The sequence below is a fragment of the Anopheles merus genome, chromosome 3L, assembly GCF_017562075.2.
Source record: "Anopheles merus strain MAF chromosome 3L, AmerM5.1, whole genome shotgun sequence".
Classification (NCBI taxonomy): domain Eukaryota; kingdom Metazoa; phylum Arthropoda; class Insecta; order Diptera; family Culicidae; genus Anopheles; species Anopheles merus.
Window position 1 is genome coordinate 15,939,259 of NC_054085.1, and position 22,038 is coordinate 15,961,296.

General features: G+C 49.5%; 1 protein-coding gene across 7 annotated transcripts in view; it reads left to right on the plus strand.

Annotated features, from left to right (window-relative positions):
* LOC121600490 overlaps positions 1-19,993 on the plus strand; it is a 76,285-nt gene extending 56,292 nt beyond the window's left edge. For 3 of the 7 annotated variants that reach the window (XM_041929130.1, XM_041929132.1, XM_041929131.1), the window contains exons 2-14: positions 1,936-4,537; positions 8,404-8,693; positions 10,044-11,834; positions 12,287-12,419; positions 12,892-13,024; positions 13,193-13,334; positions 13,403-13,607; positions 13,682-13,815; positions 13,884-16,180; positions 16,738-17,069; positions 17,140-17,478; positions 17,555-17,665; positions 17,738-19,993. In XM_041929130.1, coding sequence (XP_041785064.1) covers positions 2,271-4,537; positions 8,404-8,693; positions 10,044-11,834; positions 12,287-12,419; positions 12,892-13,024; positions 13,193-13,334; positions 13,403-13,607; positions 13,682-13,815; positions 13,884-16,180; positions 16,738-17,069; positions 17,140-17,478; positions 17,555-17,665; positions 17,738-18,461 — 8,898 coding nt within the window. In that variant the 5' untranslated portion in view covers positions 1,936-2,270 and the 3' untranslated portion in view covers positions 18,462-19,993. Of the gene's footprint in view, positions 1-1,326; positions 4,538-8,403; positions 8,694-10,043; positions 11,835-12,286; positions 12,420-12,891; positions 13,025-13,192; positions 13,335-13,402; positions 13,608-13,681; positions 13,816-13,883; positions 16,181-16,737; positions 17,070-17,139; positions 17,479-17,554; positions 17,666-17,737 lie in introns of those variants that run through there. The other 4 variants (XM_041929134.1, XM_041929133.1, XM_041929135.1 and 1 more) reach the window with 4 other exon arrangements.
* The last annotated feature ends 2,045 nt before the right edge of the window (positions 19,994-22,038 follow it).

The following is a 22,038-nucleotide window of genomic DNA, read 5'->3' on the forward strand; positions in this document are numbered from 1 at the left end:
CCGGGCACACACATTAACAGAGGGAACCTTAAGTAGATCAATCATAATTATTGAATTATTTTCGTAGACGCACCGTTGTAGCGTGTTGGTCATTTAAGCGTTTGCAAAACTTGTTAATTTGCTGCCCGTGTAATCCGTTCTTGTTATCCATCTGGGTACATGCCTGGGACCTGTTTCTGAATGGCCATGGTATGGCAGAAGTTTGCGCGATTCGAGTGAAAGGCGGAGTGTTGTGTCTTCTTTAACAAACTGAGCTAATGCACACATGAAACAGAATTGGAGCTTACTCTCAACCTAACAATTAGCAAACACACTGACCGAAGAGAGTATCCTCCCAGACATTGGGGAAAACATCTCGCGAATGAATCTTGGACTCCGTGATTGATTGCAAATGCCGTTCCTTCTTTTTTGCCGTCGGGCAAGGGTTACACTCCTCCCTCAGAGTTAGTTTACTTTATTAATAGGCATCTGCTTCCCGGTCGGCGCCCGATGTGATTGACTTTTTGTTTTGTTACTTTCTACTAGAAGCGACTTTATATCGCATCATCATCGTCCACCAGCAGCAGCAGCGGCACACACGTTGTTGAGCTGACTCAAGTAGCGTTAGCTGCGCTCAAGATGAAGGCAAATATTTGATACCGCGCCGGTATCATCCGCTCACCGCTCAGGGTGCTGATGGTTACGGTCTTTGCGGACACCGGCGATAGAATGACTTAATGGCAAATATGTAACATTCCGAGGCAAGAAATTCCTCAGATGCAACGCCGGTCGTAGTGTGCTGGTGGGGACTCACTTTCCAGTTGGGGCGAACCTTATTTTTTAATGTGCCTGTTTTATTGGTTCACATCGGTCTTTAAAAGCTCTGTGCCTAATGCGCCCGTGTGTTAAGCTTGTTTTATGCTCGTAAAGCAAGACCAGAAATGTAGTTGAAATTATGCATTAAATTAAAGACTAATTTGAAATCAGGTTGTGTGTGTATGGGGAACGGCATAACTCTCCCGAGGGCTCCAGTTTGTGGACGCAATGCGCGGGATTAAGCGACCCCTAGCACTACCTTCAACTTAATGGGGAATTGTTTCGGAGCGAACAAAATATTCAACGATGAAGCCAGTATTCTCTCGGAGACACTGTATTTAGCGTGTTAGTCATGCAGGGCTCGAAGCATAACCATCGAGGGGTCCCCATTCTATTGTGTACGATGCTAAGTGTGGAGCTTGGTCGACATAACGGCCGTTGTATTCATTTGTTGTATTGAGCAAAATAGCAGGGGCGTTTACCATAATCGGCCCATGGAGGGACCGGTAAGCTATGACAGAGTGGAATTAGCTATTTTTTCAGTAGTTGTGTGGTTTCATTTTTTGCTTATGATCTCGTCGTTGAATTGTTCGGTTTTCGTTCGGTTCAATCAAGCTTCAGCACGCGCTCGTCACCACACCAAGTTCTGTCCTGTTCGATCGTGCTTGAATGGAAACGGTGGACGCGTAGGTGTCTTCAACACCTTGAGCCAAACCATGGCAGATATCGTACCAGTTCCATCTAGCCGCCGTGTGCGATAGAATAACTTAGATCTGGTCGCTTCTGAAAGCCTGTTAGCGATAGATCTCTGCCTGAGGCTTGTTGCGTCCCAGAGACGATATTTTTTTGAAAGTGACAGTTGTGGTTAACCTTAGAAGACAAAGACGCATTTGATAGGCTATGCGGTATATACTTTGAAGTGGGATAAATAAGAGATTAGATCATTAAAATCTGATTTGCATAGTGGATTCTTGCATATTTCTAGGATTTTTAAGCTCAAACAGAACTGGACTGGAGCTGTGGTATTCACCAGCAATGTTAGTTGACATGATCGTGATCTTCGCTTGTACGATTTCTTCACCTTGAACGAAAGTAAATCCTCATATTTGAAGTGCTGTGTCATTATATTCAACATTGCAGTGCTTGAGCCGTGTTGTGTTATAAAACGAAATTTCTTGTTACACGTATGATTTCATCCGCCACCGGAACTTGCCCAACAAGAGACGTCACTGTATCGTGTGCCATTAATCATTAGCAGTGTTCGTTCACAAGTGTGTATGTGTGTGAGGTGAGAGCTTCCGCGCGGATTAAATCATCGCCCACAAAACCAAGCTTCCAATCTCGACCAGGTTTGAAGTGTGTTCTGAAGTGGTTCTGCCTCGTGAAAGGGAAAGTGCTTACGATAAGCAAAAGAAGCCTTGGGCTGTGTTATCGCGTAGGCCCCAAATGTGGCGCTGTGAACGGTCGCTACCGCCATGAGTGTCCGGGATATCAGTGGGACAGTGTTCAGCAATCGGATGGCACTGCACGAACGGCACCGGCCGCATCATAATCTTCCGCGCGTCCGCGAATCAACTCAAGTCGGTAGTTCCGCCCAAGACGCAGTGCCAAGAATGTCACCTCCGAGCCCATCCACAACAATGGGCCTAAGCAATGTAGGAGGTGATGCTACCGGGCCGGTTGGTGGGGTAGTGATGCGTAATCGGGTGATCGATCTGGACAAGAATCGCATCAAGTGTAACCGGAACCGGATCTGGTCACGGCCGTCTAGCTTTTTGAGCTTTTTCAAACAGTCTCTCGGTTCTGCGACAAATGGCAGCAGAGGAGGAGGAGAAGCAGGAGCCTCTTTAAATTACAATGAAAATGTCAACAGACCACCCGGGAGCAGTGTGCCACCCTCGAACAGCAGCATTCCACAGACTCCGAGTGAAGAATCTCCCGTTGATAGTGTCGATTCGAAGGCTCCTCCAGCCACTGGTGCTCAGCGCCTAGATCTAAACATGATCCGCAAACTGGAAGAAGAGATTTACAAGCGGGGCCGTGAGCAGCGGCCGGATGCGGAAGCGAAAGATTTCCACGAGTTCTACTTCAACAGTCGGCGACATTCGGGTGGCGAGCGGAAGACATTCACCAGCGACACGTCCGCCTTCAACGGTGACAATCACCGGGCGGTGCTGCTGGTCGATCCGAACGCGCTCGAGCCGATATTGCTCAAGCGCCCACTCAGCACGGACGAGACGCGGCTCGTGATGATGATGAGTGATGGTGCCGGTGCGACAACCGGCGATAAACCGGCACAAAACCCCGGGCCGGCATTGCATCATCCAGCGGGGAGCGGTGGCGGAGGCAACAAATCGATCATCATCGTCGATAACTCCGAGTACTACCCGGTGCTGATGCGGTACGACATCAACGCGGACGAGATCGACCGGCAGCAGCAACAGCAGCAGCAGTACCGTCGCAATCGGGCGGAGATGCTTAAAATAGACACTACCACAGGGGCGTGCTGCACATCGTCCGCACCCACCGGTCGGCCGGTTGCGCCAATCAACCTCTGTCGTCCGCCGTCTGGGCCGGACAGCGTAACGACAACGTCACCGTCCGCCGGGGGTTTCCCGATGAAAAGTGACGAAAAGTTGTCATCGTTTGCGTCCTCCTCGCTGTCTTCCTCGTTAAGTGGAGCAACCTCATCGAGTGTAGAGCATCCATCGCCCCAGTCTTCCCTCGAGCTGCACGGACTGGCAGCTCCAAAGCATCGTCCCCCACTGATGGTACCGTCCGCCCAGCCAGTATCCGCAACGGGGGGTAGTGGAGGCCGCGGCAGCAAGAAACAGCTGCAACAGCGGACGGCGAATCTGTTCCAACGGTTTCTGCAGCATCGCCGCAGTCTTAACCTTTCCGTGCGCCGTAAACGATGCCGACCTACGCACGAGTGTGCACACTTCAAGAACACGGAAGTCGCGCTTGGCCGAGCGCACTGGGCAGATGTCATCCTCGGGGGCAGTGGCAGCGGTAGCAGCAGCAGTGCAGTGTACGGTGGCCACCATTCGCGCTCCTCCGGTAACAAGGTGAAATTTGAGTATCTGAAGCGAATGGCACGGTACGACTGTGAGGCTGGAATGACAAATGGTAGTTGCTACGCTGCCCGCAGGGTAAGACCCAACGGAAGCCAGATGCGTCGCCGTGCCGCTAGTGAGCCCGATCTGGTGTCGCGCACGAACTGGAAGAGCGATGGCTTTGTGCAGCATCTACAGCATCAGCACCGTACGCTCTACTGGAGTACGGGGGATTTGGGCAGCCTCGGACGACTGATGGAGCACGGGAAGAACTTTGAAAACATCTTCGACAGTACTAGCGACAATCTGTCCGCACGGTTGTCCGCTGCTGTGACGTCCAGCTCAAGTTCTTCCTCGGTGCCACTGTCGGGTTCTGGTTCGTTATCATCCTCCACGACCGCTTCTTCGATGGGAAGTACCTCTAGTCAGCGTATGCTCCAACGTCGGTTAGCGAGTGCTCTGCTGAAGTCATCGAGGGAGCATCATCACCACAACAGCAAACCTCCACTGTCGTGCCCTTCTGTAGGGAATTCCGGCTCATCGAACTCATCTTCCTCGTTGGTGGTCAACACTTCCGGCCAGTCCAGCAGTGGCAACATTCTGCGCAAAAAGTCCTCCTCCTTCCGGGGCGTACTGCGCCGCTCCAACACGCCGGACGTCGTCAATACTTGGGTATATCGCAAAAGGTAAAGGAAAAGGTGAAATGATCGCAGCATATGAGATCATGCTAAAAATTGAAAAGAACCTCACAAAGACATAACGTTGACATAAATTTTCTAACCCCCCGGGGAGGTTGGGGCTGGGTGAAAATGAATGGTTTCACTTTCACTCCAAAGTTTATGGACTTTCGATGTTTCGCTTCATGAGGGATCGTTCTTTTGCTGCCGACGCCGACCCGGTAACCCTGTTTTCGCTTTCATCACATCACAACACTTGCAAACGCTTGTGTAACGTGTGTGTGCGGGACACAGAACAATATTGCCTCATGGTTTATGTTTCGCTTGCCGCGACACGAATGTCCGGACGGATTATTTTGGATGTCATTCTGTTTTTCGGGGTACCATAGGCAGAGGATGTTGGAAAAAAACCATCATTTTCATCACACACCGTGCGGAAGGATGACATCTATAGACGCGCGGTGTGTTCTTTGTGACACTCTCTCTCTGTGACAGGTTTATTCGTGGTGTTGTCGGTTAGCGTTGGCGTCGGTTCTGTGCGACCAGAACGCGGCAGATGGTGGAAATCAATTTTCAACCTCTTCGCAAGATCGACTGATCGAGAGTAGTAACTTCACCGGCATCAAACAGAGCTACTCGTCTTCTGGTTAGCTAGTTAATCGTAACATACGCTTCTGAAAAAACAGAATCGACTCTTTCACTTCGGTTCTTAAATAGACACCCTTACAAAGCTAGTACCGTGAAATGGGTCAATAGTTTATGCTGTTGCATCGCGGCCCCGTTTGATGATTGCTTTATTGCAATTTGACGAAAAGCGCAGGGGTGGTGTGGTGTTCGCCCATCCGCGTGAATTGTGACGGGTCGTTCACACGCGGGTTGCGGGTGTGTGACATCGTTTTCCGAGACGATAATAATAATCCCACAGGTTATTGGGGAGAGCGTGCGTGCGCGCCTGCGTTGGCGACGGCAACACTATTGCACAGACCAGAAAAAAAGTGATCGCGTTGATCATGGGAGAGAAAGCTCGTTTGAGGGCGTAAGATGCACATGTTCCTTTGAGCATAATTTGTCGTCTTATTTCACATCCTATTCTAACGATCGAAGGTGTGAAGGTGTTGTAGAAAGGTTCCTACACACCCAGTTGGTGATCCATTTCACGTGATCGGATTATAGCGTTACTATCAGTGAACGGGGTCGACCTAGGCCCAAATCCGATGCGATGCTTTCGAAACGCGATTTTTGGCAACGTAGAAAGCCTTCACATGCCACGCGCGTTGATTGTTCGTGTTGGAGTGTTGCTCTCCACAACAAGCTCTCACCTACTCCGGCTTACCGACTTGCCTGGTGAGAGAGGCTGGTGTGTTGTCCGTGTTCGACGATTGAAAAGGACAGCAAACGTAGCCGGCAAGGAGTAGTTCCACCGAGAGACAGAGAGGTAGTGAGAGGAAAAAAGATTGCACCGCCGCCAACACGCCAAATTGAACTGCTCCAGCCCAGCACAAGACCCTACCAAAGTGTGACACCAATTCCGAGGCCCTTCCCACGGGTCTCGCAAGCAGAACGCCGATACATTCAATAAGACAAATAATAACACACACACCGTGCAGAATGGCTACAGAAACGCCAAACGAGCGAAAGAAGACCTGCACTGGTACTACCCAAGCACAAGCATAAGGCTGGCTGCTACTGCCAAACCAACCCCCACACACGCCATGTCGTGCCCGGTCGTTGGTCGTCATATTGCCTCCGTAGTGTGCTGCAGAGTGTTGATATCCAATGGACCTGACGTGGTAGGACCTGGTTTTTTTTTGCCCACGACGAACTGGACCCGGACCCGGCGTTGCAAAATATGGAGCTAATCAAGATCTGCTTTGCATGTACGCCCGGTCGACATATCCGTGGGTTCGCCCAATTTCCGTTTCACTTCCACAGCAGCGTGACACACGCACACACACACATAGCGAGGCCTGGTCGCATATGTCAAATCCTACCGAGCGGTGGTGTCGCTTGTCAATGGTGGTTGTGGTGGTGGTGGTGCCGCTGCTGTACCCTCTTAAGCGAGTGCATCCCCAACGTGTGGTCAAATTCCCGTAGGAACTTGATACGCGATCGTGATAAGCGACGCGATCACTATGGCACACATGTGCGGATGCCTGGCTTGGGTAAGCGGTAAGGTGATAATGAGCCCCTGAGGGAATACGCGCCTTTGTTTAGGAACTTTTCCATTCGCTGTGCAGTGGTGGTGTCTTCTTGTTGGGGCTTGTCGTGCACCTTGGGTCCGAGGTGCGGTTATGCACGTGGAATACCTTGGGAGTCAAATTTCCCGCGCAAGGTGCATACGTTGCAGAAGCGACACAACACTTGTGACAACACTCTGTGGGCCATTCTTGGAGCACAGACAAATCGACACAGTATTGGAATGGAATGTGGTTGCGATGCATCTAACGAGTCGTTTGTATCTTCCCTGTTGGACATTTGTGTTGTATGCGCGGACAACATCATAGCGTACCCGGCAGGGGACACAGGTTATCATCAGCAATTAATCTCCTTTCCAGCGTCGAAATTCGGCAGGTGTAGAGAGACTTGTTCTCCACATTCTCCGCTGGAATCTTGTTCGAAACGAGGACGTTTACTTTGCTCCGCTAAACAATAAACATCGCAATAGAAATAAGACACCCGCGCTCCCAGGATACATGAATCTTGATATCCACACACACACGTGGGGGGATCTTCAAGTGTGTCGAGTACTTGCAACAAACTAAACAACAATGTCGATCGTCGTCGTTGTCGTGTACCACGGTGTTTCTTGAACATTGTTTGTTATTTCGACCCAAAATCATGCACCGGGGGAGTTGCATTTCGCTTTGCAGTTCGATGCAGGACAACAGACACATTCCAAAATCCAGCGAATGGTTGATAAATTTGAAACCCAGATTGGAAGGCATACGGCGGGGTACATACATATATCTGTTTGCATTATTATGACCACCTGGGCCGTTTCACACGGGTGGATAGATTTATTGGTACCCACCGATCGGTGATCGGTGCACAGCGGTTCGATTAATTAATATTTATGGCATTCTTGGCTGCCGTCCCGTGCTCTCTGGACCTCTCCATCTACTGCTGATGAAGTAAGCAATGTGCAAAATAATATAGACGGCCCATTCCCTTTCCCAAAGTGACGTAAAATGGCGCTCGGTGAAGTTGATATTCTCTCGATATCGCTGATTAGCCGTCCCAAAACCGAACCACTGGCGTGAAATTTGATCTCACGCGTTTTTTTTTATGTGAGTACAAGATCTTACGGGAACGGGGGGACACGTAATAATGACCGAAAAGAGTGGATACCCTTTTGCCAGTTACCGTTGATCGTTGATTCGCGCCTCAGAAACGGCAATTAGAGTCCAATCGAACGGGGTACGAACTTTATTGGCCCTGTGGTGTAAAATATTCCCGTTTTTGGCACATTGGCAGTACGTTAAACTTTACGAAGAATGTGTGTGCTTCAGCGTGGGAGAGAGGTGATATGGCTCTTTGTTAACCTTGCGCCTGGACGGTGACCCGAGGTGTGCCGCTTTTTCGCCTTATCGTGCGCAAAACACGTATCTAAAGTATCGGCCCTGGCGCATTGTTCATTTGGTGTGATGTCTAATAACCAATCCAATCCAGGGTGAAAGCCCTTAAGGTTCGGTAAATGTCTATCGTTTTGAAAGGAACAGGGGTATCAGTGCCGATCGTTTTCGGTCGTGACCGATAAAGAAAGCCCTGTAATTACCCGTTTAATCTTTTTTCAGGATATCAGCAAATTTGAATCTTTCATCTACCGAATGTGTAATAACGTTTCCTTTTTCTTCTCTTTCCTTTCTTTCACCAAGTAGCTACGATGGCTCAGGAAACGGTCTAGGAGAGCCCCCGTACCACCGGGGGCACGGTAGTCCACACGCCTCGCCATCGCGGTACTCCTACAACAACACTGCCAAAAGCCCGCTGCAGCATTGGCGTACGTCTAGCGCCGGTGCGTCCGACTTCAAACGCAACTCACGTCTCCGCAGTTCGGCGAACGCCGCCGTGCCGGGTGCGACCGGGCATCATCATCATCACAACATGGTCGATCTGAATGTGCCGCGTGGCCACTCGCCACACTTCAGCCCGTCCCGACAAACGAGTAAGTATCTCGCACAAAAAAGGGAAAGAAAGAATTGAGGAAGATTAATTCGCAATGTCCATGTTGGGCACGCGCTTGGAGGCAGATCTTTCCAGGATTCTTTGCAGAATTCGTAATTCATGTTTTCTTTTTTTGCTGGAATCAGTTTGAATTCTTCAAAAAGAGTTGATCCTACTCATCTTACATCAAGGTTATTCTTCTCTCGAATATCAGGAAGCGCTCAGAAGCAATTCCAATCGTTCTTGAACGAGATCCTGCATCACAAAAACTATAGTCTGTAGCAAAAACAGTAATTACCAATTATCTGATAACGCCCACAAATTGCGAACTGCTTGAACCCATTGACCACACCTATTGGACTGTTTATTTTAATTACAATTAAATCCTCACTACACCCGTTCACCCGTTAATGATTATAATAAGCCCACCACCGTTTATCGTAGAAGGAAACACTTGCAAAGCACCATCACCTGGGATGCATTTAACAAAAAGTTGCCCCGCTTATCCACCTTTTATCATCTATCGCAGTGAAAACTTTCATTAACAACGCCCGACAAGTGTTTTCACGCTCTCCTTCGATAGTAGCGTTGCTTGGTTGGTAGTTGTGTGATGTCCGTCCCTCGTTTAGTGCGTAATTAAGTGCCCGCACTGTGTTCCCATTTTTCCTGCCATCGTCACACGGGCGCGGGCATGCGTGCGTGTGCAGGCGACGATCCTCCGCGGAGCTGGCTGGAGATAAACGTTAGATAAACTCACCTCGACGGCTAATTTGTTTTCGTTCGCATAAACCTTACTGTGGCTTGCATTGCGCCAAGGTTTTTTTTACCCGCGTGCCCACACGCCCATTTGCCAAGATCGAGCTAGCTAGTGGCTCCCAGACACACCTCGAGCTCCAGTACCACTTCGTTTTTCTGCTGCTGCAGCGTTGTCATTGCGCGCGCGCTCACCGCGTTCACCCGTGGATCGAGAGCTTGTCGAAGTAATTAATCTTATGGCAAGCTTGATCTTTTGCCCAGTCTGCAGGTAGCAGACTGATGCAGACTCATTGCATATTTCATTCGAGAGCCCGCTCCGATTCCGACGTCCGTCCCTTGCCTTGAGCCGCATGGTGTACAGCAGAGGCTCATTTTTCATTCTCAAGTTGCGCACCGCCGGACAAGCAAACACAGCGTCCTCCTGCTGACTTTGGTTCGATTTGTTGTCCCGTAAACACGGTTGCTGTCGTTGTTGTGGCTGCTCATTTGCAGCCTCGATTGTGCGCTCGATTTTGTCCACATCCCGTCCGTTCGATTATTAATACCATGGTTTCTTTTTACATCTCTACATCTCGTCTCTCTCATCTTCTTCCAGCACAAACCGGCGACACGCAAACGCTGCACGTCTACCTGCCCAACCATGGCTTCCGGATGATCCGCTTCGACGAGGCGTCGGACGTGCGGCAGATCATCAACCTGATCGTCGGCTGGATGTCGCCGGGCCAGAAGCCCAACCCGCAAAGCTACGCGCTTCGGCTGCGCCACATGCTTACCAAAGAGGTCCTGTGGATGCCACCGGACACGTCGATGTCGCAGGTGATGGCCCACATCTACAACCCGTCCTGCAGCAATGCGGACTGCCCGAACGTGGACAAGAGCACGATCGCGAAGCGCATGCAGCAGAAGACGAGCGGCGCGATCGGGCACGCGAACAGCGTGTGGAAGGCGGAGCTGCGCGTCCGCTACATCCCGAAGAACCTGAAGGAGCTGTACGAGCGGGACCGCACCACCTGCCACTTCTACTTCGACCAGGTCAAGCAGGACTACATCCAGTCGAACGTGCCGCACATCGATCCGGAGATCGCGGTCCAGCTGTGCTGCCTCGGCATCCGCCACTACTACAAAGACACTAACCATACCTCGAACGACCGGAAGCAGCATCTCGACTACATCGAGAAGGAGATGGGCTTCGGCAACTTCATACCGAAATCTGTGATAGATACCATTAAACAGAAGAATCTGAAGAAGCAAATCCAGGCGGGCTACAAGAAGGTGTACAGCTACAGCGAGATGGAGTACATGCTCAAGTTTTTCGATCTCCTCCGCACGCAGTACACGTTCGACCAGGAGCAGTTCAACGTGCAGCTGAGCAGCAGCTGGAACATCCGCGTCGATCTCATCATCGGGCCACACGTGGGGCTGTCGTACTCGGTGAACCCGCAGGCGCCCCCAACCAAGGTGACGGACTTCGAGAGCATCGAGCGCATCACGACCAGTATTCTGCCGACGTCGCTGACGAAAAGTGACCACCAGGGTGGTCGCGGTGCGAAGGGCAAGGATCAGCCTGATCTGACGAGCTCGTGCGGTAGCAATGCGGCCGCCGGCGATGGTGCCGGTGACAAGGGCAAGAAGGATGGCAAGAAGGGCGCGTCCGCGGGCGCCACCGGCAGCCAGTGCGCGTGTGGCGAGATCAAGACGCAGCTGCGCATACGCGTGAGCGGCAACAGCGAGGATCTGGCAATCACGTGCGATGGCATCAAGACGTCCGAAAGCATAGCCGATCTAGTCGATGGTTACTGTAGATTATTTAACAAAAACGATAACAGCCTGTGGGATCGTACCGTCATACCAAAGGGAGGTGGTGGTGCTGCAGCCACGCCACCGGCCGGCAACAGTGCGACCAACTCGCTGGAAAAGAGTCAGCTGAAGAAAAGCCTAACCGAGTCGCAGACGTCCTCGACGGACCGGCACGGTTCGCGCTCGTCCAGCGCGGATCGGCTGAACGGTGGCAGTGGGGGCGAGCTGGCCGAACCGCCGCAACCGACGCTCAACGAGGACTACGCGGAGCTGGGAATGTGCGACGAGGAGGGCGACTACTCTACACCGGCTGCGCGGGACTATGAGCTCGATCGGTCGCAGATCACGCTGAACGAGATTATCGGGGTGGGTCAGTTTGGGGATGTGCACATTGGGTCGTGTCGGCTGCCGAACAAGTCCACGCTGGTGAGCAAGCTGAACCAGTCGCTCACGTCCGAGTTTGACGAGTACTCGCAGATGGACAACGGTAATGCCGATGCGCAGAAGACGGGCATCATCCAGGTGGCGGTGAAGACGTGCAAACCGGACGCGGACACTACGACGTCGGAGAAGTTCCTGCAAGAAGCATGTAAGATATTGAAGTACAGTAGGTGACCGCTAACTGAGAGGTAAACAAGCTCCAGTTAACGAACAATGTTCGCTAACTGGAGTGACGTTTCTATGGATTGATTGTTTTGATTGGCGTTGGCTGGAATAAACATACCAAACTTTTTTTTCATTTATGTTGATATAAAGTATAGTAATTCGTGTAATAACATAAATTAATAGCAAACGTAGGCAAAAGACCCTAAATTTGTTTGAAAAATGCACATTTGCGACAAATTTCTCTTCATGAAATTCCGGATGTTTCATGTTTTGACGTTTAAGTGTTCGTTAACTGAGAGTAACTCCAGTTAGCGAACCTCCAGTTAAAAAGCACTCCAGTTAAAACACATCCAGTTAGCGGTCACCTACTGTATTTCTTTTTTTAGGAAGAGTATTAAATTAATCGTTTGTTTTACTATTTTTGGTTTATTTTAGACATTATGAAGAAGTTCGAGCATCCCCACATCATCAAACTGATCGGCATATCCAGCGGTCCGCCGATTTGGATCGTTATGGAGTTGGCCCGCCACGGGGAGCTGCGAGCGTACTTGAAGAAGAACGGTCCCAAGTAAGTTGCGATTCCGAGCGGCCCCACAACTTAGTTTACTTCTTTTTGCCCTTCTTGGGCTTTGCGCCTTGCTTCCCCTCTGGTTTCTCTTCCTCATTCGGAGCCTTAGAAGGAAGTTCTTGAGGTAGTTTAGAGGTCGGAATCGGTGCATTCAAAAATCCGAGCGGTCCAGCTTGATTGATGCGGTAGCGCCTTTTCTGACCAGCCACCGGCAGTGGATCGTAGTTTAATCGGCTTGTCAGAAACGTATTGCCACGCAGCCCAGTCAGCTGTTCGAACTGTTCTCCGTACCCCCAAACGCAAACTTCCTTCGGTTCCTGATGCGTCGATCTTATCCTTTGTTTGGAGGAAATTTCTCCATCTGTGCGCTGTCCCGCAATCAACTTTTCGACAAAAAAGCAACAACTCTCCTCGGGATAGTATCGCTGCGCCATGCTGATGTAACTTTCTACCGTTCTCCTCTTCCTTTCAGGCTTAAGCTGGGAACGCTTCTGCTGTACTCGTACCAACTGTCAACGGCGCTGAGCTATCTGGAGTCGAAGAAGTTCGTTCACCGCGATATTGCCGCCCGCAACGTTCTGGTCAGCTCCCCGACTTGTATAAAGGTACGTTTCCGTTGCGTTTACACTACAAAAATTTAGAAATTCCAAAACAAAAGAAAAACGCTGGTTTTACCTTCAATTTGAAAGCCCGAAATGAAATGAATAAAAAAAACTGCGAAAGCAATGATCACTTTGATTAATCTCCCTTGCTTTTCCCACTGCTCCTTTCAGCTTGCCGATTTTGGACTCTCAAGATGGGTTGAAGATCAATCGTACTACACTTCCACCAAAGGTATGCTTCCGATCAAGTGGATGGCACCGGAATCGATCAACTTCCGCCGCTTTACAACCGCTAGCGACGTGTGGATGTTTGGTGAGTTTGGTTTTCCTGTGGAAGCTTCGTTTAGCCCTCGTTTCACGAACCCCGTTTTACATTTGCAGGCGTCTGCACGTGGGAGATACTCATGCTTGGCATCAAACCATTCCAAGGCGTTAAGAATTGTGATGTTATCGGTAAGCTGGAGAACGGCGAGCGTCTGCCGCTGCCGCCGAACTGTCCGCCGCGGCTGTACTCGCTGATGTCACAGTGCTGGTCGCTGGAACCGCTCAAGAGGCCCAACTTTAAGAGCGTCAAAGAAACACTCTAGTGAGTAGCAGAGCGAATCGCCACATTGGGAATTATGTGTGTAACTAAATTGCTTTAATTTGATTATTTTACAGTGAAATTCTGATGGAGGAACGGCACAGCGATTGTGAGACGATGCGCCGGGAGAATCGACGTGTGGCGGCAATGTCCTGGGGTGCTGGAGACGATATGGCACCACCGAAGCCTGCCCGAGGACCTACAATGGGAGGTGAGTGTTCAGAAATGCCTGTATTAAATGCGAAAAATCTATCAAACTCTCGCCATTATGCTTTGCAGGAGATGGTCCCCTCGTGCCGGGCGCACCCCAAACGTACATCGTCGCCCGCGACCCGACCGTGCTGGCGGCGCTGATGCGCGAGAACGAGCAGCGGGGCATCAACCCGTCGTCCTACACGACACCGGCCTCGGTATTTAACACACTAGCCGTAGACTTAGACCCTAACGCACCACCAAACAATACTGATAACCAAATTGCCAAAGAGATCGCTGTCGCTAACCTACCGTTGAAAACCGTTCCCCTACCCGTGACCGAACTGCACAAGCTCGATCCTACCATCGACGAGGCAGCTTCTGCCGCCGCCGCCGCCACGGCTGCCTCCGCTGCTGCTACTGATGGGGCAACGGAATCGATGCCACCACAGCAGCAGCAGCAGCAGCAGCACGAAGAATGCAACCAAAACCCGTATGGTGGCAGCGGTAGTGGGCAGCCTCTCCTTTCTGCCGCCGATGGTGGTGGTGGTGGTGGTAGCACCATCGAGATGCTACAACCAAAGAACACAGACACGCTGGAACGCTATAAAAACCCGCAAGATATTCTTGTCCTGTCCGCAAATAACAACATCATTCATTCCATGTCGCAAAGCTCATCGTTCGCCCATGCCCAGCTCCCCCCTCACTCCGGTTCCCAAATGCTTTCCTCTGTCCCGTCTTCTTCCTCCTCCACCCATGCAAACCCACCCGCCGGTTCCATTCATCAGGCGCATCAAGCGGCGGGTGCATCCGGGGTCGGGTACCCTGTGCCGTGCGAAATCATCAACGCCCTTACCCAGCAGACCCACTCGATCGAACCGACCTACAAAGCCATCCAGCAAAGCAAAGCGACCGGCGGTGGTGCTGGTGGCATGCAGGCAAACCTAAACCCCCAACTGATGAACAATAATTTCATGCATTCGAACGCTCAACAGCAGCAACAGCAGCACCAAACGCAGCAACCGTACTACCCGCAGGGCAACTCGATCGTCACCTACCAGCAGTACCATGCGCAGCACCAGCAGGCCCTTGCCGCTGAGTACTATCAGCATCAGCAGCATCAGCAGCAGCAGCAGCAACAGTACGTGATGCAGCAAGCCCAACCGCAACAGGTCGGGCCCAACTACATGCCGTACGGTGCGGCACCGGTGCAAACTGTCCAACCGGCTGCCGGCGCACAGTATCAGCCAGCGGCCGCGTACGTTAAATCACCCCAGCAGGAAGATCAACCCGGCGGTACGAAGACGCGCAGTCTGGAGCGAAACGCCGCCGGTCAGAACATTGTGTCGGCGTACGCCGCCCGCATCAACTCGCTGGAACGGACGCGCCAGATGAGCATGGAGTACGGGAACTCGGTGAAGGCGATGCGCTCCAACTCGCTCACCCGCCAGTACAGTGGTGGAAACCAGTCCGATCTGTACCCGGGCGTCGGGCATGGCGTACGCTCCGCAAGCTTGGAGCGCGGTGCCCAGATGGCAACGGCGGGCACCGTCGGTGGCAACAACGGGGCCGGCTACATGAGCCGGATGGGCAGTCTGGAGCGCAACCAGCAGACCGCATCCCAGTCGATCTTCCTCAACTCGATGAAGGGTGGCAGCCTGGAGCGCAATCAGTCGGCCGCCATCGTGAACGATATGATGAACAGCAAGATCGCGTACAAGGGTGGCAGCCTGGAGCGCAACCAGCACATCCTGCTGACCCGCTCCGGGTCGGCGGTGGGCAGCTTGGAGCGCAATATGCCGTTCCAGAACTATCGCAGCCCGGTGGCGGCCGCCCCCAAGGAGCAGGAACCGTTCCAGGAGGAGATTTACGACTTTGGGGGCGTGAATGTGAAGTCTTGCGCGTCGATTGCGCTGAAAAAGAGCGTTGAGAAGGGTATGCTACCGCCGAGCTCGTTGGCCGTTTCGCCTGGGTTGCCTCCCAGCAGTGGGGGCGCTAACTTTGCCCTTCCGCCACCGTACAGTTCGGCCAGCAAGCAGCAACAGGCGGCTGCGAGTCAGCAGCAGGGCACCCCGCAGCGTGCCATGTGGGGCGGAACGGCCGGTGGCAATATTGGCATGCATCAGCAAATGTACATGCAGCAGCAGCAGCAGCAGCAAGGCTCGGTACAGCCGGCAGGACCGATTATTGGCATTGCCTCGTCGCAGCAGGTGCAGATTCCGATGAAGATTTCCCACAGCCAACCGGTACAGGCACATCCAGTGCAACCGGTACAGCAGCTAGCGACCTCGGTCGCTCAACCCGTGCAGCACATTCAGCAGCAGCAGCAGCAACAACAACAGCAACAAATGATCGATCAACAACAGCAGCAACAACCAGCACAGGTGTCTAGGAATTGCTTTACTCCTGTGTTTTTCTGTTTGTCAATCTCACTTGTGAAATGACAAATGTGGCTCAGTATTGCTAAGAAAGACTGTTTTACGTTGTTTGTGGTTTCTTTTTTTATTATTATATATCTTTGGAATTTGTTATGCTTTCATTTCCATCATCCTTTCATGCGTTGCTTTAACATATTTTCCAACCTGTCCCACTTGAGTTTGGTCTTTTACATTCTACATTAACTCATAGCGTTTTTTTGTCTTCTGTTCTTTGTGTTGTGTGTCCGATGGCAGCTAGAGCTACTATCAGTTATTGTTTTCCTTCTTTCGTTGTTTTTATGTATGATCAATCAATTCGGAAATTTCTTGTGTTTCCGTTCCCTGATCAGTTCTTTCTTCGGTTATGATCATGTATTTAGCATGTGGTTAGCAACTATTTTTTTAGATTTGTTTCTTATCAGTATGTTTTGGTTATAACAAAGTAGATTTATGACTATTTGTAATAATTTTCAAGTAATTTCTTTGCCATTTGAACATTATTTCTAACGCAAATCTTTCCACAGTTGCAGGAAACACAGCAACAGCTGGAGGAGAAGCTGCGCAAACAGCAGCAGGAGAGTGAAATCGATTCCAAATGGCTACAGCAGGAGGAGAATAATCTCAAGAAACGGCTCAGCTTGATTACGGCCAACGCGGCCAGCATGTCGCTTGACCAGCCGCTGGGGGGCGGTGCACCGATGGAGGGCAGCACGCCGCCTGTAAACGGCGGTGGTTCGTCCCTGTCCGGCAGCTACCATTCGCAGCAGAGTCCACACTTTTCGCCCCAAAACACCATGTCCGGACCGCAGAGTTTGGGTGATCACTATCCTACCACACCGAACACGAGCGATTCGAGGTATGATGGTTGATTGACTCGGAATTTTAACAAGAGAATTGAAGTGTATTATCTTTTTTTATCTTCTTAGGCCTCACACACCAGGATCGGGCGGTGGTGGCGGTGGCGGCGGTATGATCAAATCGAAGAGCTCCTCGATGGAACGCTGCACGACGCCACAGTCGGGCGACGAGAAGTTTGCGGTGAAGAAGGTGGAACCAACCAAAACGATGCCGCTCGATCGGACGAACGATATGGTGTACAACGCCACGACCAGTGTGGTGAAGTCGATCATGGCCCTCAGCCAGGGTGTGGATCGAGCACAGGCGGCCGAATATTTGAATCTGGTGCGAAACGTTGGCTTTGAGCTGCGCGCCCTGCTCGGTGCGGTCGATCAGCTGTCGGCCAACTTTCCTCCACAGCGCTACAAGTAAGCGATTGGACGTGCGGCGACTTTTGAGGGTAGACTTTAATGCTTATTTTTACAAAAATTGTTTCATCCACAGGGAAGTAGAGATGGCACACAAAGTATTATCCAAAGACATGTATGAACTAGTTACGGCCATGCGGCTGGCACAGCAGTATAGCGAAACGACACTGGATGCCGAGTATCGAAAGTAAGTCCCACGTTAGATGAGCTCTCTTCCAACTCGTATTAACGCTGTCTTTCCCTTCCCGACTCCAAACAGAAGCATGCTGTCGGCGGCTCACGTACTTGCAATGGATGCCAAAAACCTGCTCGACGTCGTCGATTCCATTCGCGTGCGCTACCCGAACCTCTTCCCACAGCAGCAGCAGCAACCGCAACAACCGAGCGCACCGTCGAGCCCAACGCAACGGCAACATGGTGCCGCCAATTCAGTCACATCCGCAGTCCATCCGTCCAACACACCCCAAATGTTTGCCCAGCAGCAGCAGCAGCAGCAGCATTCCTTCGATCAGTCGCAACTGCTCATGATGGGCGATTGCTACCAGAATCTGCAACCAAAGCAACCGATACTGGCGCACAGCTCGCCACCGACGTCGCTCACACATTCCTATGAACCAGGAGGCCTCTCCTCCTACCAGCAGAGCGGTATCTACGACAATGAGTGTATCATCAGCAGCCAGCAGCAGCACCAGTCCGCCGAGGTTGCTGGCAAGCTAAAGAAACCGGCCATTGCCGCGAAACCGCCCTCGGTTGTGGCGATGGCCTCGGTCAAGCTGAAACCCGTCGCTACGGGCTCGCTAGACGTACCGGACACAGCCGGAGGGGAGCTGTACTCCAACGCACCGCACGCGACGTCCCCCGGCCCGAACGGTGCCAACGCGGACATTAAGCTGCCCGATCCCGTCTCGTGCACTATCGTGCAGGAAAATTTGCTTGCCGCCAACAATCAGAAGGTCATGGCCACGAACAAGCTCAGCGGTTAGGGTGGTTACAAAAAATGCGATCGTTGGTTTGAGATTGCTTCATGCTCATCATACTCATTTATTTTCCCCAATTCTGATGTTGTGCGTGCTTTTTGCGAGGTGTCTTCTTCTTTTTTTAGAAAAGAAAAATAGTGAAATAATGAAACAGTACGTGAACACGCAGGCTGAAATGGCATATAGGGCTACGGTAGAGGAGAAATGCTCGCTAATATAACCACTCTTCAGTACAGTACTTGAAATCGAATCGAACTGCTTGGTAAGGTGATAGCTTCTTACCGTAAAATAAGCGTAGGATGGATCTAGAAACGTAGAAGCAAACAGTTATCGCATACAAAGCTGAAATTTCCGGAAATGATGCAATTTTGAAGAGAAACAGAAAGGTAGGAAGAGTCATTTGCACACCTGCCGGGGTGCGTGTACGCTAGATATGCTAGAATTAAAAGCATAATTTTATTGTATTATTTCGGAAAAGCGCTGCATAATTCTGTTGGTGTACGCCTTTTCCACGCGGAGGTGCAGTATGAGGCAAACCAATATGATGACCATGATAATAATGACACGCAAGGAGATATCATCGTTTGTGAATGGAAGGGATTTTTTTACAATAAAAAAGAGAACAATTATGGATAGACGTGAAACTTAAAAGCACCTGTGAGCGTGGAGACGTTTGTTGAAGGAGTATGGAAAGATTGGGCCCTTGACCTTTGTAAAAAAAATAAGCTGCGGGGAATTGAGATGTATTTAACAAACCTTTCAAACATATTTAATTGCATTAACCAAGCTACCTACAACTGAATAGTGCTTTGATGGGTCATTTGTTCTTTTGCATTAGTGCTTTCTTTTCGACCTTCTATGCAACAACGCAACGCACAAGATAGAAAAGAAACGAAACTTTACCCCCGAAAATGGACCATTTTTTGCTAGGAATTGTTTGCCTAAAGAACTAACCAACCAACCAACCACCACTACTAATACTACTACTACTACTACCACCACAGCAAAGACTTACATTACAATCAATAATAACACTACAGAGTGCGCTTAGGTGCGTACGCTAGGGAAGGTAGATACGTTTTTTAAACTTAACTCTTTTCCTACCACCTCTTAGAGTGTGTTTGAGATGCTTTGTATTTCGGTATGTTTTTACGTTCGTAGTGAAATTCGTTCGTTGATCACCGATGTGTGTGTTTTTCGAACGACTAAACAGTGCATTTCCATTGTAAGATTTTTAGACTTTTTATACAGTGTAAGTAGATGCGGGCGGTAGGAAAAATAGATATCGCATAGGAAATGGTTTTTGCTTTACTTTTGTGTGGTGTTATCCAACACTTATCTTAGCTTTGCTTTTCGATCTTTCCAAGTAGTTTCAACGATTAATAGCTCTCGTGTTAACAACTTTCTCGTTTTATGTATTTGTTTTTTTTTGTTTTTTCTTTCTGTAGTTAAATATTGCTTTAATGCTCAGTCTAATTAACACCTATTTATATATCCATATCGAAATAACACTCCAAATAAACCACGTACGTACGGGAGAATCGTTTTTGTGTTTAAGTGTGTGAGCTGTGTGTGAGTGTTTCACCGTTTGGTGTCGTACAGTTACATTTAGCCCCCCCAAAACTAACTATTCAGCTAACAGCAAACATCTACTCCCGAAAAACTTGTTATAAACGATGCTGTCGGCTTTAAAGGCGTTCGAAAGGAGGAAAAAACGAACCTTTTGCAGTAATTAATAGCACATTCCAACAAGAGGTGTTTTGATAATAACTCTCTGCTCTGCTTTGCATTACTCTGCATATAGCGCAACGCTTGGGCATAGGAAATGCGCATTGCAATAGCTTGAAAACTGGAGTAATGAGCGCTAAATAACTCCCAAAATAAAAATGAAAGATTAAACTAACTGTACATAAATGCATTAAAAGAAGAGCAGAAGAATAATATGCAGATAAAAGGATGAATGCAGGCGGATTTTTTTGTTACTAAACAAGTAAACTCTTTATTGACGAGATCTCATTCTAATGATTTGATATTAATTATTTAACCCATTTCTTTGCGGTGCTGCATCTAAACAGAATCAAAACTACATCACTTAGAGAGAAGCGTTTATCTGGATTGGCTTTGTACACATAAACACAAACTCTATAACAACTTGAAAAGGATAGAAAATAGTATAAATTAATCAAAGTACTAAAAAAACGCCATGTGGAAACTAAATACTAACAAACAAACTAAAAAAAAACAACCCTCCCCTAACACATTAACGTGACATTAACTAGGCCAGCCAAGAATAGGGTGCTTGGGAGCGCAAAAGCCATTCCCTTTAACCTCTCTGTCAACCCGTTTTTGTTTTTCGGTAGACCAGCAAGATTGAAGAATATATTCAGGAAAATAAAAACATGCAAATAAAAAAAAACTTTGTGTGAAGTTGGATGTTTAACTAACTACTAACTACAGTGGAATGACAATGATTTAATGATTTAATTCATTGACAGACTAATTCTACTAAAAAACATTCACGCTAACTAATAAGCTCCGTTGTCGAAGTGCAGCGCGCACTGGTTCAAATCGTCTTGCATATCTTCCTCCATTAACCAGTTTTATCTTTCCAGCAGTCGAGTGGAATTTCCCAGCACAACAATTAAGTGCCCATCAAAACGGTGTGGACTGCGTACAGGTCAATGGCTCGAGCTGTGGGCTAGGTCATGATCAGCATCAGGCCCCCCCTCGAGAGTCTAAAGATGCAACGCAATGTGCAGTGAACTGCTTGAACAAGGCAACAACAGTTTATTACGCCCACTCGAGGAGGAGTGAAGAAATATTGAGAAAAAAATCCATACAACAGAAGAATACCAATAAGCTTGGTTGGTCTTGGTGAGAAACATGTTTGATGAACTCTTGGATCGAACTTCTTTAATATATTTTATGGTTCTGAAGAAATGTGTTCCTGAAAACCTTCAGCATGTTTCTGTTTTTGAAATGCTGGGTACAAAATTTCTCTCTCGCTGCAGATGGTGGCAACTTTCAGCCCCAAAACCTGACATCAGAAGCCCCTCTACCAAAGAGCAGATCCCAATAATGGACTTGAACTTTCTCGAACCATGCCAGCTGCTTAGAAAATAGGCTCAGTCGTGCGTTCTCGATTTAAATCACGTTCGCACCGCCACAACACACGCAACAGGTAGAAAGCAATCAAGCAACCCCCTTATTTTGGAATAAAATGATCATAAATCGCAGTCCGCGCGAAGAATGCAGTGGAAAAGAATGATCTCTTCCAAACCAGTAAAACGAACAAATTAAAGCGTGAAGCTTCAAAGACCCACGAGGGGGGTCGCTTGGGTGACAATGAGCCCAACGTCCCACGGAGTAGCAGCTTACCTCAGCGCATATAGAAGCTGACGTCATGATGTGATCGTGATGTTCGTTTAATATGAATGCTTGTAAAGATGAACAAAATCCCGTCCGCTAGTACGGTTCCTGTTCGGTACGATTAGTGTGCTCGAACAGCAACGGATGCAAATCACAAACAAGCTCGGATTGGTGAGCGTGTGTGTGCCTTCTTGAAACGCCCTTCGTCTGCGTT